This window comes from Platalea leucorodia, assembly GCF_965183815.1.
Source record: "Platalea leucorodia genome assembly, chromosome: 6".
Lineage (NCBI taxonomy): Eukaryota > Metazoa > Chordata > Aves > Pelecaniformes > Threskiornithidae > Platalea > Platalea leucorodia.
This window is the reverse complement of record NC_138828.1, coordinates 40,627,496-40,645,471: the sequence shown is the minus strand read 5'-3', so window position 1 is coordinate 40,645,471 and position 17,976 is coordinate 40,627,496. Positions and strand designations below refer to the sequence as shown.

At 41.4% G+C, this 17,976-nt stretch overlaps 1 protein-coding gene across 2 annotated transcripts in view; it reads right to left on the bottom strand.

The window, feature by feature from the left end:
• The window catches only part of RAPGEF2 (Rap guanine nucleotide exchange factor 2), a 193,458-nt gene extending 177,393 nt beyond the window's left edge, over window positions 1–16,065 (bottom strand). For both annotated transcript variants that reach the window (XM_082316308.1, XM_082316309.1), the window contains exon 1: window positions 15,932–16,065. In XM_082316308.1, the coding sequence (XP_082172434.1) occupies window positions 15,932–16,000 (69 nt within the window). In that variant the 5' untranslated portion in view covers window positions 16,001–16,065. The remainder of the gene's footprint in view (window positions 1–15,931) is intronic.
• Between the last annotated feature and the right edge of the window lie 1,911 nt (window positions 16,066–17,976).

The window sequence follows — 17,976 nt, the reverse complement described above, 5'->3', positions numbered from 1 at the left end:
AAATAGAAATTTCATAAGTAACAAGCCAAAGAAAAACCTGGGTTTTTTTGTTTGGTTTTGGTTTTTTGTTGTTGTTGTTTTTAAATTTCAGCATACTAAGAGATGTCGGTGCAAGCACTATCTCATCCTTCAGATTTTGACAGTATATGGGATTTATGAAAGAGGCAATTTTTTTAGGTTGGGTAAGGAATCTGTCCATAAGCAGCAAGTACACTTTAGTGATTATGACAGACTGAATTCCCATTTACCCCTAAAGCATTTTTTCTTGCATTGTTCATTAACCAAAGTAAATAATTTTGGAATTTTAGAAAGCTGAACCCTGGCAGCACAAACCAACCAGAAATAAAGATCCCCACACAGAAATGCCTGCAATTGTGAAGAGAATGAGAAGTGAGAATAAACAGTAAAATGAGAAGAGCAGACAGAAAAAGAAAGAAAAAAAAAAAACAACACACAGTTGATACTAACTGGGAGATTCTCAGTTAGATAAAGAAAAAAAGTCTTCTGCTCATCCAAGAAACAGAATTAGGTGATGGTAGTATAATATGCAAGTTGACACACACAGAAGATGACCCACTATGTGGGTGATGCTGTATTAAGTAGTCCAACATTTTTTTTCTGTATCTGGCTTTTTATCAGGCCACTATCTTGCCCCTACCTGGAAGCTTCTCACTCCATTTTCTGTATCTATCTTGCATCAAAAAAACAATCTTCTGGTTAGCAGGTGGTCTCACAATCACTTATTTACTTCCCCCCACCTTTTTTTTTTTAATGACAGGAAAAACTTTTATCAAGTTCTTCACAGATCTCCTGAGAAGATTAACTAAAATGGTGAATTAATTCCCTAGGAATAATCTCCTTTTAATATTCTGAAAGTAAAGAATTTCTACGTGAATTAAGTAGGAATCTATTTGAAAAGCTACCTTACATAAATGAATGTTCCTGAACAGCAGGCTCCTAACTAAAATTTTCTGAATGACTCATGATTGCAGCATCTTCAAGTTTTGCAAGTGTACGCCAAGCAGGTTATCCACCCAGAGCAGCTGCAATGCAGGTATCACAGGGGTCATACTATCCTTAGAGCTGGAATTTGCTGAAATGCCCCAGCATCAACAACCCGCTGCTGAACACCCTTGCGTTGCCTGCAGACCACCACGTGTGATGGTCTGTTGCTGGATGCAGTCATAGCTCATCTGCAGAACAATTAGATCTTGCTTTTACAACTACTTACAGCCACTACTTTGTCATTTTCTGGGGGGGGGGGGGGGGGCGCCGGGGGGGAACAAACAACTAACATCCATCTCAAAAGTGTCTATTCTGACATTTTAGAGAGCATTCAGATACTTAAGTAAGAAACAGAGTAGTAGATGCAAAAAGGACCATCTTCAGCACTCAACACATGGCCTCTTACCTTACTTTACAGCTACCGATTCTACTCATTAAATTGAATACAAAATTATTCGTTTTGACATGGAACCTGATTCCAGTGGTTTCAAAGCCAACTTTCAACAAACAGCAAAGCACCAAAAAGATGCTTACCACCCCTCTACATTTTACAGCTGGAAGACAAGACACGGAGGTTAGATGTTAAGGATTTTTTTTGTCTCAACTGTAGGTTCTTGTTATTTTACAGGGTTAGCAATTAGGAATACAAGAAAAACATGAAAGCAGCCTAATTATTATGGTGACGATTTGAAAGCAAAAGAAAAGTAAAGTAGTGAGAACACATAAGTTACCCTCCCTCTGCAGAGTCTATGGAGGATTTTGGCCAAGAAAAAAAGAGCAGGTCCAGTTTACAAGCCTTCTGAGCACTGGGATTCACATCAAAATGACAATTGCTTTTTTTTATCCCATCTCTTAGTTAAATACAGAATTAAAAATTGATATCCCAATCATCAGGGCAACAAGAAGGTTAGAAGCAGGGTGAACACAGAGAAAGATTTTGATCGTGATTGTTCCTTAACAAATGTCACCCTATCTTTTGGAATAAATTTAAAGCAGTCTGGTCAGTACTTTGAATTTCAACAGCTAAGAAAACTTTAACACATACAGAGCTGGTTTCATAAGCCTCTTTCAACTGGCACTGCACACTGAGGACGAGATTGTTAAACAGTGACAATTAAATTCACAATTTGTTTTTTTGAAATCTGTTCAAGACAACAGATTGCAGAGTCTCTTAAAAGTAAATGCAAAGTACTAAACACAAATCAGGTCCATTATATAAAGTTACACAACAACCAGATACAGGAATCTGAAGTCAAACAAAATGTTCAACTACTGTTGACAGTCCTAGTTCTAAATGCAGTTTAGTTTGCTGCATATGGAAGTATAAAACAATATAAAACAAAGCCAAATGACAAAATAGTCATTATAGACTATATAACATACTGTCAAATCTGTATTCCAAAAAGGAGGAGTAACTAGTCATCAGCAGTTTTAATAAGTACATACGTTTAAATAAATTTTTAAAAAGGGAACATTACAGGAAGACTTGGGGGCAGAGCCTTTGTTTATTCAATCATGTCTTCAAATATAACTTCATTTTAAATTCCTTATAGCAATAGCTATTCCTCAAAAGTACTTTAAGGTACGTGCTTGCTGTAAGAGGTCATAGTAAGTGGTCATACCACAAACATACAAGTTCAGTTGCTCTGCTGCATAAACAACAGTGCAGACTTCAATGACTAAAAAGGGCTGCTCGTGAGAACTCAAAATCCTGAATTTAAGACCTTGCACTGAAACTCGATTACGACAAAACCAGTTATTTAGTGAAAAGCATTCATTTCACTCCCATGTCCTTGCCGCCCTCAGAATTGCCATACTCTCTCAGAGGACCAGTTTAAGCAATTGCCTTTTGTTTACAAGTTGGGGAGAACCTCTTCCATACATCGGAACTCACAAAAGCTTCATGTGTTTCATGACCATGTGCTTTTTATTCTCATCACCTCCAAGGTGGGAGAGACCTTTCACATTTAAGGTCCTCCATGACCTGAAGTGGTTGGTGGAAGCACAGGAAATGGATGAGCATCTCCCCAGTGTATATACATACTCCCATCTAAAACAATCATTAAGGTCTTCTGAAAATCCACATGGGAAATAAGTCCTACCAAATAGGATACATCCTATGTTCCTCTGCCTCCACATCCCAACCCACACATAGAGTCTATTCAAAGCAGTAATAATTCAAAATAAAGTGATTACTGTCTTTTGCATTTTAATCAGTCATGTAACTGATGTGGACACCAAGAGATGATTTTAAGTTTCATTTTTGGAGGTGAAGCAGTATATGCCACAGTCAGAGAACAAAATCTGCAGAGCTGAGGATCTGTGTTTCATTGTGGAAAAATACTTTCTGTACAGTTCCTTTTGGGAAGGAGAGGGGAGAGGACATGCCAGAAAACCACAACAAGTAGCATTTTTGGAGGAAGGCACTTCCTGACCTTAGCCTGCAGATAAATCCCAAACTCAAGACATCTATAAATAGAAGAAGCAGGAAAAGAAATCAAGTAAGACATCAGATGTCACTTGTATAGAACAGAACTTTCATTTTTCCTTAAGAGAAATTCTGATACAGTTTTCCTAAAGCAATGCACAGCATATAAGTAGCCATGTCTTACCAGCATACATACTGGCCCTGCTATTTCTTCATTATCTCCTGGCTCATTTTACAACTGATTTAGAAATATTCTTCACTACTGTTCATAAATAACATTCAAGCCTTTCGACATGCTCAGGCAACTTACCACAGACTCTCAAAACCATTTTAACACATTGAGTTTAACACATTATGGTATGGTTGCAATACTTAATCAGAGTATCTAATTTTTTTCTGCTGCTTTATGGGTTTTGCAAAGTTGGCAAGTTCTAGCTGCGTTATTTCCTACCGAAACTAAGACTACCCTGGAACAACCAGGGTAGGTATTAATTCATTATGTGTAGTTTAAAAAAGTCATCTTGGAAATGGCATTCTAGCAGCTATCTAACAGCAGAGGTGACAGGCCAATATTCGACTGACAAATTGTGACAAGCACACTCTAAAAATAAACAGCAACATATGAAGCAGTAAACATCACAAAGCTATAGCCAAGATTTTTATTTTTTTTTAAATGGAAGCCTCACGCAATAAACCAAGATAGTTGTGGGTAACTTCACAAGGCAACAGAAGTAATACTTCACCTAAAAGCTATTTATAAAGGCCAGGGTAACCATTACAGCACCTGTTTCAAACAAACCTCCTTTGTTCAAAAGAAATGTAAGGTAACTCGTACGCTGGAACATGGGCCAATGTCAACAGCAAATCCAACTGGATTTATGTAGGTTGTGTCACTATAAACCGTGTTACTTTCGTCATGGCTAAATGTTCACTTACTATCGAGCTAAGATGGACTGTAAGAAAGTGCCATTATTTTCTCTTTACTTTTAAATTCACATAGAATATTCATTCACATAGGAACATTAGACCTTAAAGAGCAATGCTAGCTTATTGACCCAATAAAGTTAGAAATTTGACATATTCCAATTCCAATGAGGACATACTGAGGGTGTTTGTACTTTTTGTTTTAAAAGTGGACAATAACTTGCATAATGCACACCGTATTGCAATTTGTAAATAAACAGGAGTTTACTTCCCACTCAGAAATTGATACATGTGAATGAAAGCATTAGCCAAAACCACCCTGCTGTTTGTAAGTGCTCTCCCAATAAGAAAAATAACTGAAGTGATGACTTTAAGGCACAAAATTAAAAAACACCACCAAGAAAGGTTTAGAAAGGGAGATGATGCAAGACATCAAATCGATAAGACAGAGGTTAAACCATTGTACAGGGCTAGGCACAAAGAACAAAGTAAGAGAAGGGAGAAATTAAAAAAGTTTAATAATTCACCTGGGAATTCAGAAACATACCATCTTCTCACATGGATCAAAAACAAGTATCCTACCACAAATCTCAAATTTCTTTGCTCCAGGTCCTTAAAACTGCTTTACAAAGCTAACAAGGCCTTTATATACCACCATGTCATGTACACAATCATATTTTCCAACAATATCCAGTAGTCCAGAAATTTTTCAGCTACTAAAGCCATATCCCTCTAAAAGTTACCTTAAATAAGAGAGTCTTACAAGCTTCTTAAAGAGGCTTTAGTAGTAGTGGAGACCAGCTATCCATCAATACTCAGTCTGGGAAAATAAGAGCTAGTAGCACTAAAATAGACAGCTACTTAAAATACGGCAGAGATGGAACATACTCCTCTCCTCCAGCTCAGCAAACATCTACAACAACTATCATCCTTCCCTTGGCCTTGTTACCTCAAATCATTCTTAACAGCTGAGCTGGAATTGTGTTGCCATCTGATAGTTGTTCGGTGGCCTACGACCAAGGAGCTGGCATTTTCGAACTAAATAATCATGAATTAAAACAAGGCATCGGCGCTAATTAGCAGCTTTCAGCAGTAACAGAGAAGCCGTGACAAGGATGGAAACTCAATTACCCTCATTCCAGCAAGCGCCTGTTCCTGGTCAGCATGTAGCTGGCGGAGCCACTTGTGTTTCCATACCTAGGGTGCGTGTGAAACACTTCAATCTTCAGATCAGACCACAGAGAGGTCTGATTTTTTTTTGTGCTTTCTGTAACAAAAACATTATAGACCCCCCAAAAATTTGATGTACCATCTAGAAATGTGTACAATAGATCGATGGAGAACATGAAATGCAACTCAGACCAAGACTCTCACAACCACCTTTCCATAATTCAGAGTGAAAACTGCCTCACTGGGAGCGTTTACCATCTGCTCACAACCTCCTTAGCAGGGAATATATTCAACCAAACTACCTAGCTACTGCACTAACGAAGAAGAGTTTAGAGAGGCCACCTGACCAGCACTCATCATTAACCAGTGCAAAACCTTATGTCTTGTTTCATACTCAGATAGAGCATCCTCCACTAACTATACCCCCATTTATTGTTTTTCTTAAGATATACTTGCTACTTGTTCCTTTGAGACTACAGCCAGAAAGGAATCTGTACAATCAAACTGTATTTCTCCATGTTCTCAACATGTATTTTGTCCACGAGCTAAATTAATATTTTACAAAGGAGCAGTACTAATGTAATTTCAATCGATGGGCCACTTACTGCTTTCACTGGAGAAGCTGCCAGTCGCTAACCACCCTCAATGGGAAATCACAACAAGCGTCAAGATCAACTACATCAGTTCAGCTTTCAGCATCTTCTTATGACTTTAGTAATCGGGATAAAGAGCCCAACCACACAAAATGTCTTTGCCACACATTCTGCTTCAGCAGCACCTGGCACCTACATTTTTCTTCCCATTTTTGAATCTTTTCAGAGACTCTGGTTCCTCCAGGGTCAAGGAACGATTCCACAGGCAGAGCTCCCCAGCAGGATCATCAGTGCAGGCACAGTCAGCTACCTTCCTCTCATTTTTTAATAGCAATATTTTCTAATCAGCTATCACAGAATCCAGCGATACTTTAACAATATCATCTTGTCTGCCGTGGGGCCTGCTCTTCCTCAATGATACAACTTAATACACTTTAACTACATCTTCATTTTGCAGTTGCTAACTTATGAAGTTCAAAGCTATATCAACACTAAGTACCATCTCACATAAACATAGTAAAATACCATGGCTTCAAAATATTGACGTAGCTATTTAAACAAAAGTGCCTCTATTTTATTACTGTAGCCATGCCACCTTCAAAAACTGAACAAGCTACAGCACACGGGTAAAAGTAAGTGATGGGGCACTGTGTCTGCTTCAGCAGCGCCTGCCTGCCCCACCGCCCAGATGAGGGAGGCCACTTCTGACACCCACAGCAACACTGGCAACGGACACAAATAAGTCTAATATTGCACAGCCAAGTCTGTCTGTCTGTCTCTCTCTCTCTCCAAAATGTACCTACAGATTTAATACTCCATATGTTGTGTATTCTGACATGTCTTTTGACAAATAGTGGAAATCCACACAACCATTCAAATGGCTACTCGCACAATTGCGACGTACTAGTGATTTCGTCACGATTACATGTTTTGAGAAAATGTTCTGTGAGGGTGAGGGAACAGCTTCCTGACAAGATTAAGCACTTATCTCAAAGTCAAAACAAAACCATTATAGGGTACATATTTTGGGTATGTCCCAATAGATTTCAGATACTGAATCGAAAAGTGTGCATGTCTCTTAACTTGCATACCAATAAAATTAAGTTTCACTTCACATCTTTGTTTCCCCTCAGAAAGAGAACCCACCAGCATCCATTTTTCAGCTACCATACAACAAAGCAACGTAAATACAGACAAGATTCAGTATTAGCAATACAAAAATATATCAGGCCTTAGCATCTCTCATCCACCCAATTCAGCACATGCAAAGGTAGTGTTACTACCCAGGTTTATTACCATTGCTATATTCTAATGGGGAAAAACCTTAGAGCTAGAGACTTATTACAAAAGTTTCCTTTGATGTTAATCCTCAGAACAAACAAAAATCAAGACTTCCCTCTCAAGAAGCATCTTGCACATATGCCACATAAGTAAAAAAGATTCTCATTTTAGGAAATGCATCAAGAATAAATAATCTCACAATATTCCACCCAGTTTAATTTCTTTTATACTTCAAGATAGTATTTGAAAATGGAGCACCATATACTCTCTGGGGGAGGTTAAGCTGTTTCAGAGGTTCCTACACACAACCATAAGTATTTATTCTCAATCTTGTAGCACAAGTCTTCACACCTTCAGCTGCACCAACACTGACATTTGGAGCCATAATCTAAACCAGATTGAGTCACTTAGATTTTAGAAAGAAAAAAACTTTCACACACCACCTCTCAAAAATAAGTCACTTTTCTTTTGTTCAGCTAACAAGATTGTATCACTTATCCTGTTTATATTGTAGCCTCGCAAACAGATGGATCAGCACAAATGAGGCAGCAGAGAACATCAGCATGGGAAACAAAGCTCTTAAATGCGCTTTGCTGCTAGAAAAATGCTATGTACCATGAAAGATTTAGCCTTTGGTTTCAAGCAAGTCAAATCTCAAGCAGAAGCTTCTGCCAACTGTACTGGTGGTATAGCCTTGTTTTCCCATCAACTGCTTACAAACCACATTTGCATAACATCCTATCTCGGCTCTCTAAGTTTTGGGTTATTTTTTGCTTAACAGGACAGTAAGTCTGAATGACTAATTTCAAATGGAAAAGGCTGTATCAATATTTTTCCCCCAACTACAGAAAAAGTAAAATAAAGATGGGAGAGAAGAGTATCCTGAAAAATACAGAACTGCAAATACAAACTGGGAAAAAAAAAGCCTCCAAAATTTTGAAGAGTCATCCTACAGGGAACAGGATCCATCCTCCCCTTTAGAAACCAGAAATAACTATGAAATACATGTTTTTCTTTATTAAGCCAAGTCTACTTTAGCTTGAAGACCTACAAAAAGCAAGCAAACAAAACCAGACAATCTGGTAAAGACAGTCAACAACAGGCATGCTCGACCAATGTGTCTTCCATGAAACTTAATACACTTTCCCAGGTAATTTACACCGATACCAGATGCATTTTCATTGTGTTGCTTGCATTTATCAGAATACATACAAATAAAAGAAAAATGGGAAAATCTTGCTATCCACAGAAATATTAATACAAGAAAATTCCTTCAATTTTTATCAGTGCTGAAAAGTAAATTCATGTTTTGTTTTTTTTTTCCTAAGAACATTTAAATATTTTAACCTTATCTTATTCCTTCAGTGTTTTGATCAGGTAATGATATACATGCTGCTTGTTATTGTTGGCTAGAATTCTTCAGAACTGCTGAAAATCAACTATTAAATCACTTTTATTCAGGTCAGACAAGACAGACATACACAAAGAAATACATCTACAGCTATACGGGCATAACACAGAGATACCCAGAGAGAACAAATAGCTATTTTTTAACTCCAGAACAAAGCTGTAAGAAAAGCACTGCAGTAGGGCTCCTCTCTCTCCCTTTTCAAGAAAAGCGGTCAACTTCACGAACTTCAGAAAAAGGGAAGCGGAGCACCACTTCCATTTTCAGACTTATTCAAATACATCCCTTCACGCAAAATATATCCAGCAAATTAAATCTGCAACACTGGCTGCAGCAAACAAGGCGCACAGGCTCAGCTGCCCTTCACAAAGCATCTTTGTAGAGCTATCTTTCTGCCAGCGCTCCTTTTGAATTCCCAAACAATACCTCGCAAAAATTAGATCTCCTACTGTGGGAAAGTTCCCAAAACACAAGCCAAAATATATTTTCTCATGAGGATACAAAAAACCCTCAATGAGGAAGTCAAAGTTCTTACAATGACTGTTCAGTATACATATGGTTATTCCTGAAACATGCTAACAGATTAAGTAGCAGCATTCTGATTTAGGGAAAAAAAGCTATCGAAATCAGATCAGTAATTCATCAGAATGAATTAGGAGCTACCACTCAATAATTCACATAAGCATACAGACTTTTAAAGACTTTCAAGCATACAGATTTTTTAAAATAATGGAATTCAAGAAACAATAACTGTTTTCAGAAAACTTTAGCTAACTTCTATTGTAATAATCATAAAATAAATGAAGCATCTTCAGAGATCACATTTAAATCTTTTTTTCCAGGTACAAAGTGTTTTCCATGAATAACCTCATAACCCACAGAGGTTACTCTTCCATACCAAGGAAAAACATGATTTTTCGGAAAATGCTTTGTGGGCATTTTTTTTTTTGCTGATCTACACCCAAGACAAGAACAAACTCTCAGACTTTTTTGTCTCAGAAGTTCAACAGATGATTTTGCTTATCACTAGCTTTAGCGGAAGGGCAAGCCTAGCCACTGCAATCAGTATTGCCTTGCAATAACCCTCCTCTACTGCAGCCTCCCCAGCAGCACCACTGGCTAGCCCCGGCTCACCAGAGGGGTGAGGGAGGACAGGTGGGATGGTGCAGTCCCTTTGGCACCACCGAGGGTACAGACACACGCTCTTACGTCTCAACAGCACGTTAAGAGGCAAGTAGACAAAAAAAGCTTGGGCTGAGTAGAAGATCCCTGGGCTCCAAGCCCAGCACTGCTCACTTCAGTACCTTTCCTAGGCAAGATTGCCACGGAAAGGCAAGGCAGCATCGTTATGCTCCCAGCTTTTAAGTGCAGGAGAGTATGTCCACAAGGCTGTCAAAAACACACTCGCAGCTCACAGGAACATACCCAGCCTGAACCCAGTGCAAACACTTCTGCAGCCGCAGCAGGGCAGAAATCAAAAACAAACTCTACCAAAGAGATAATTAATCAAGTAGGAAATTACACAGAGCTTATCGGTGCTACAGTTAAACCCTCACTTTCCAAGTTACCTAGTTTCAAACTGGCTCAGATACATACAGCTAAGCGAGCTGCAATCTTCTGATGTAATGGGAAAGCAGACAAGTGTTGAGGACAAGGCTTCAAATTAGCTATTTCTGCTCCATAGGTGAAGGCTTTCTGCTCACACTGAGGTCCTTGCAAGTGTTGGAGAAACTGATATTACTACAGGATGCAGAAATTTACAAATGCAGAAAGTACCAGCCCTAGGACAGGGGAGAACTACTGTAAAAGAAATGAAAAATTCAACATTCTCACTGTTCTCAAAGCTCTTAGCAACAAAGATATGAACGGCTATGGGAAAACGCACCCTCCATCAGAAAGACTGGGAAATAAACATATTTTCTTTCAAAACAAACAGGATACCAAGCAGCCTGTTGCAATACATACCCTTAGCTTTGGGAAGGACATGAAAATTGATGGTGGAAGTTCAGAATCAGACATTCCAGGGCTGCTTTGACAGACTGAGATTAGAGAGGTCACAAGAAAACTTGAGCTACGCAAGGGTTTTCAGTTTTAGTTATCAGCCACAAAAAGACGTACTCATACAATTAAGTTTGTTAGGCATGAAATTATGCTGCATAGTAATACTAGCTCGAAAGAAAAAATTAAAAGCAAAAAAAAGTATACTCACTTCAAAAATACATTCTCTAATATTATATCTGTACTAAACAAATACATTACTTGCTTTGTCAGGTAAAGGTGTCACTTTTTCCAAATAGTTACTTCATTTTTTTATCCTCCCAGTTAAGTGCTGATACACAGCAAGAAAAACTTCTATGGCCAAAGGCCTATATATACACGTCCATTATAACTTCTTCTGTTTTATCTGTATCCATCTCCCCCACTTACAGCCCAAGAGACACCAAAAGATACTACTTAACTTACAGTTCATCAGACACCTTCTGTGGATGTTACCTATCTTGAACAAGTTTCCAAAACCTTGCAGCTTCTGGAGGGCTTTTTTTGCTCAGGCCAACTACCCTTACAGCTGACTTCATGATGGCAACTTTAGTTCAAGCCAACTGCCAAGCAAGAGGAAAGTACACGGACCAAGAACTTGCAACAGCCTTTCTTCATTAAGCTGTGTTACTAACCACACTCACAACGTTAACACAAAACGTAACAGGCTCGTGCCCACGCTTCAGAATTAGTTACTGTAGACAGCAGAAAGCCTGAACACCACCATGGGAAGTGCAGTTAGGAATCTCATTTTGTTAGCCAAACAGGCTTCCCCCCCCCCAAAAAACAGACCGCAAAACCTTGCAAACTAAAGCTATTCCTGAATAACCACATTACAAAGCCCTGAGATGTGTGATGGCAAGACCATTATAGCAATGTAATACAGCCAAATAGCAGGCATCAGCTGTCACAGTCCTACACTTTTCAGGGCCACCGAGAACCAGCAGAATTTAGCAACAGAACCAGTTCTCAGCATTACACTGCTGTTAGCAGCATGATAACAGGGGTTATCCTCCTCTTTAAATACTAGCATCACAATGATGGTAACACAGTAGCATGTTGACAGTAAAAAAAAAAAAACCCCAAAACCAAAACTCAAGCTCCAAAACACTTGTTTTCCAAATGAAAGAAATCCCAAATAAGCTCTTTTGAAAACAATAATTTTAGTCTTCTGGTGTATTTGATATACATACACACAATAAGCCTGAATTTAAAGACTAAGTATAATCCTTTATGCTAGACTCACACGTAAAACGCTTATTTTCTATGATCCCATGAAACTAGACTGCCTCATATTTATTTGCGAAGAGATCACTAAAGCAAGAAGGAAATGTTCATTTCTGGCTTATCTGAAGATTGCACACAATCATCAGTGGTCACAAGCATAAAAATAACACAACTGGGGAACAAGCTGAAAGTTTATTTGGAAAACGCATAGGTACATCCTATAATTAAACCATTGTTCCTCTCCAGTGCTCGAGAAGGGAGTATCTGCTCAGCAGTAGCATCCTGTTTAGATGTCTTCTGACATTAAATGACGCACTAGTATCAAACTAAGGCCGACTGTACAGTTCTATCCTCTCCCCTTAAGTTGTGGTCTGATGCTGTTACTTCTCTGCCAATCATTACTACTGTACTGAATTGCCTCAATGTACCACACCAGCCGTTTCCAGAAGAAAACCTTGGGCACTTAACATACATAAGGCATACATTAAAAAAAAAATTTCTTCCTGCAGACGTCACTACATGGCATGAAAACAGTGAACTAGTATGCGGAGTTTCTGAGGTAACTAGTTATTCACATACCGTGCCATACAAATGAGTTGTTAGGATAAAGAAAGAGATTAGGGCTTGGTTTCTCTTGTTTGAAAACAAAAGCAGCCCCATTTTTTCAGATTAAGCTACACCAGTATAAAACTGGACACCTTCTAAGATGGCCTATGATGCCAATAAGAATCTGTTTTGAAAAGACTTAAAGCTATAGCAGTTCATATAAGACAATGTTTGGAAGAGAAAAAAATAGATCGCTATTACTCACAGCTTAAGGGCATAAAACCATTTGTAATTTATGAACATTTAGAAGTTAGATTCCCCAAAGTAGTTAAATTAACTTCCTAGTTCACATCTTCAAAGAGAAAATGAATAGTTTAATAAAGCAATTAAAGGAGGAGAGCTCTGTTACACAACAGGCATGTTAAAGTACAGGCCATGTACATATTCATTTTTATTTTTTAGTTTCTTAGTCAATGGAGTGTTGAGCTGTAATTCACAAAATTCAGATAAATTCTGTAAGTGAGGATACACCAAAGAGATATGAAGCTAAGAATTTTCCAAAGCAATTGCAGAATACAGTTGACTGAAAAAAAAAAAAAAATCAGTCTAGTCCAAAATTACCAAGAGACTTTTGCACTACAGAAGTTCATGCAAAGTTAAGTTTGCTTTCTCCAACAATGCGTGTCAGATCTAGCAGTTCCCAAAGCCGTATATACAAACATGAGCTGGCTATCCTACTGTCACTCCTCTCCTCTGAGCCTGCAGCGAAGTCATTTTGCCAAATCCACACCGTGACAATCCAGGGTGAATAGTAACGTCAAACGCGTATTTACCTCCTCCTGATTTGCGAGAAGCTGAGCCCCAATGAGTTTGTTAACGCAAGTAAGCAGCGAATATGCTACTAACATACTTCTCTTGTTATTTCCTGTACTGACATGAATATGATAAATATATTTTCTCTTTTCAACCCTCTCTCAACTTTAAAGCTACCTCATGACTTTTCAAAAGCCAAAATTAAGTAACTACCTTTATGAGATAGCGTAGCAAGGAAAGGAAAGTACAAGCAAAGAGACAATAAAAAGTCACTTTAGGGGAGGAAGAAAAAACAAGGTCTTTGCTTCTTTCTATATAAACTTTTTTTTTAATTTTACTTAATGACTGAAAGATGATATGCACATTTCTTTCAAATTCCAATACTGTTGTAAAATGAAACTGAATTTCCAGAACAGAGAGCCAACATTAAAAAACTCCTCAACACACACAATTCAACACAAGCCGTTCACAAAAATGCCAGCTGAGTTTTCTGCTGCAAGCCCTGCTCTCCCCAGCAGCAACAGGAGGGCACGCCTGATCACCGGTTTCAAGTATTTCCAGTGCTAACAACACATTATGTTTCCCACAAATTTGGTCTTATTTGTGGATTATTTTGGCCAGTGTCAGCTTCGTGGATTTAAGGGTGGGTTTCTTTTCCTGTGGCAATTGCCACAGCAGGCTTCCAGTCTGCTGATTCGGGAAGTTTTACAGTATTAACGCAGCCCTGGTGTTCCTGATTTAGCTCTCTGCTCCATGCCCTTCACACCGGCTTTATCACTGCACTCAGGCCGATTTCTTCACTGCGTCATTTCTTACTTTCTGCCTTTTTTTTTTTTTGTTATCCCTTCTAGAGAGCAGGGCCGACCGGCAAGGACAGGAGAAAGTTTAACACTTCACATGGCACAGATCATATCACGGAGGAAGCGTCGTCCCCCAAGCCCAGCCTGGTGGCCCCACTACCTGACCAACTGGTTTCTGAGCATCTGCTGGTGTCACTCCTCCTGAGCAACCCACCATCCTTCGATAACCATCTACAGAGGCCAGACACGGCCGGCAGGCTCCCCGGGCTGGAATTTACGCCTCTACCAAGGCGAGGGACCTCACTATGAGTTTGCAGAGTGTCCTCCCCAGGAGACAGCACTTGGCCTCCTTCAGCTTTCACAACACACTGAAGGGCTGGGTCCAGCACTGAAGGCAAACAGACATTTGGAAAAGGTCAAACAAGGACAGAGAAACAACTTTAGCACCACGAAAACACATTCCAGAAGCATTTTTTTTTTAAAAAAAGAAAAAAGAAAAATAAAAAAGGAAGCTTTGAAAAAAGACACACTGAATACGATGCCTATGCAGTCAGTATATTTTTCCATGGGAGTTTTTATTTTCTCACACGTATTCCATGAGCATGAGGATAAAAATAACATTACCACAATGACGTATCTATAGTAGGAGGAATGACTTATGGGTGCCGACCGAAAGTCAAGGTTTCCTCTTTGCCCCCAATTTGAAAACGCCACCAGCCAATCAGCCGCCTGCCAAAATAATCAGTAATACCATCTCTTCCCCAAAACCAGAGCACAGGGACTGCTCAGAGAGCAGGGCAAGCCTTTAGAAAATAGGACAGATGGCATTACAACTCCAAGCAAAGTAACTCCTTGTATCATTAGCTATTGAACCGCAGCTTGATGTGGGGATCAGTATAAAGCTTATTAGTCTTTAGACAGTTGGCAGCAACAGCCACTGCAGCAACCATTCGGGAGCAGAAGGAACTCATTCAGTTTAGTTGTTTTTCAGGTCATGTTAAGTCAAAATGTTTCAATACATACTCCAGTCCCCAATTTAACCTTTCTTAGCCTCTCCGAGTGCAAATACGCGTACCAACAGCTTCAACTCACGTACTCCTCCGACAAAGAGGGCTCCAGGAGCCCGGCGCAGGTATCTAAAAAATTCCTGCCTGGTGCCATTGTGTAAGGATTTCACCCTACTTTGGAGAGCAAGGACTTGCCAAGAATACCACTGACCTCAGCCCCAACATTATAAAACAGCGCTGCCAGCTCCAGCCAGCTATGTAAAAGTAGGGACTGAATTCAAATCCAGAGCCACAGCGTACTGCGGGATAATAACAAAACCAAACAAAACCCCCCAAAATTATACTTTAAGTGCTTTTTTCTTTTTATCGGAAGCACCCTTCATCATAAACTCAGCTGGCGTTTCTCCCTCTCCCTCCCCCCCAAATTAGGGAGCAGGACGAAAGTTGCTCACGCATTTCTCCCCTTCCCCTGAGCTCGCCGCCCGGGAATGCAGCGCTGGGGGGCTTGGGGCGGGGGGGGGGGGGAGAAACCCGCGCCTGAGCCGCTCCGCTCCCCCGGGAGCGGGGCCGTGGGGTTCCCGGCCCCCCCCCCCCCCCCCCCGCGGGCCGGGGCTGCGCGGGGCGGGCGCGCTGGCGGAGGCCCCCCGCCACGGCGGGAGGTGTCGCGGGGTCCGGGGGAAGGGGCCGCCTACCTGGGGGCTCCTCTCCGCCGGGTTCTTCATCACCGCCTGGCGGAAGCTGTTATCCACGTAGGACGCCATCGCGTCCCTCCTGCCTCCCGCCGCCGCCTGCCCGGGGCTCCGCCGGCGCCGCCGCCCGGGGAGGGGATGGGGGAGGGCCGGCCGCGGCCTGGCGCTGCGGGCTGCGCGGCCGGAGCGCTGGGCGAGGAGATGGGAGGCGGCGCGGCGCGGCGCGGAGGCACCGCGGGCTCAGCAGCGCCGCCGCCCGGAGCAGCAGGCGGCGGCGGCGGCGGCCGAGCCCCGCCGGTAGCGGCGGCGACAAGGGCTCGGCGCTCCCTCTCTGACCGGCTCTACGCCTCCCGCCGGCCCGCTCCGCCGCATCCCCCCGGGCACCACCGTCGCCGCCTCTCTCCTCCTCTTCTTCCTCCTCCTCTTCCTCCTCCCATCCGGGCTGATGGGGGGCTCCGCACCCGCCTCGGCGACGGGGAAGTTGCTGGCTCGGGGAGGCGGAGCGGCGGGGGGGCGGGGCGGGGCGGGGCGGCGGGGGGGGGGGGGGCGGGTCGCTGGGGGCCGCGGCCGGCGGGGGGACCCCGCCGGCCGCGGCCCCCAGCGACCCGCCCCCCCCAACCGCCTTGGGAAGCCATCCCTGTCGTTTTTAACCCCAAAAAAAAGCAGACTGACCGGCTGCCGCCATCCTCCCGAGGGACACGCATCATCATCCCAGCTTCGGTGACGGATATTGGTGATGAGCAAGCTGGACGTGAGGGGAAAAAAAAAAAAAAAACCAAAAAAAAACAGACTTGATCTGCTGGATCTAGTGACTCCCTGCTTTGGGGTGGCCACCTGTTGTCACTCTTCTCAAGAGTAATCCCTATCAGCCGGCTGTCCCCTCTGTCATTGCTACATGGGATGCAAACCGAGGAAGGGGAGGGTGTGAAATCTTTAATTTAACACTTTTCTGGGGGTTATCTAGCGGCTTCTTCTTCTCACGTGAACTTAAGTTTTTAAAGAATAAAGGTCTTGCAACATGGCTGATTTTCTTTGTTTACCACGACGCCGAGCACGTCTCAGCAGCGGCTTGACAAATACAAATCATGGAAGTGTTATTAATGTGCCATTAACAGCAGTGTAATACTATTAATGTATTTGCTCTTACAGGCGATGTGTACCCTTTGCTGACATGGATCACACAATGTAAATAAAGTCGACATGAAGAAATCTGTTTGATTTCCAGTCACTAGCAGGGGTTTACAAATTTTAATCACAAGTGAGGTAGTGTAACTTTTATTTGTATTTTTTATTTGAAAAAATCACAGGGATAACCATTTTTTTTTTAATGCAACATACACTGCGGGTCTCAGGAGACAAAAATCTTACGCTTTTAGACATACATGGCTCTCAAACAGGCTGTGTCTTCAGACAGTAATCTACTAAACCTACCGAATTTCTACATATGGTTCATTAACAAAGATAACTCTTTGGGCTAATCCTGCTCATATGTGTCAGCAAAATATTTTTGCAGCTAATACCGACAATTCTGGGCAGACCATGGCAAAAGACTAGGGAGGGCTCCACGTCCCGACTACATCTTGCTTGTCAGTGCTTATTAGTAGTCCTTATGGGGGGTTATTTATTATTTTTTAACTAACAGATTGAAAATGTAATGTCCTTTGCCCTAAAAAATAGCAGTCTTAAATGTGCCTCGCATTCATCATCCAGAGAGTATCATTTCTTCAAATTAATCAAGCCTGCAGCTATAGGAAAATGCCAGATTTTCTGAAGCTCAGTTTACCAACCCAGAGTGCTAAGATTCCCTTTTTTTGTGGGGTATATGCATAGGGCGAGTGCCACAGGAATGCGAGGAATGCTCTCCTGGGCTCCGCTCCTCAATCACTTCAGGGCACCCATTCCCTCCTGCTACAGACTAGCTTGTCTGACATCTTCATATCTCTACATCAAAACAGCGCGCTACCCACTCTATTTTAATATGCAATTATCTTTCATTTCAGACCTATTAGCTGTAACAGCATCAAGTGAAGTGTTTTGCTCTGATTAAT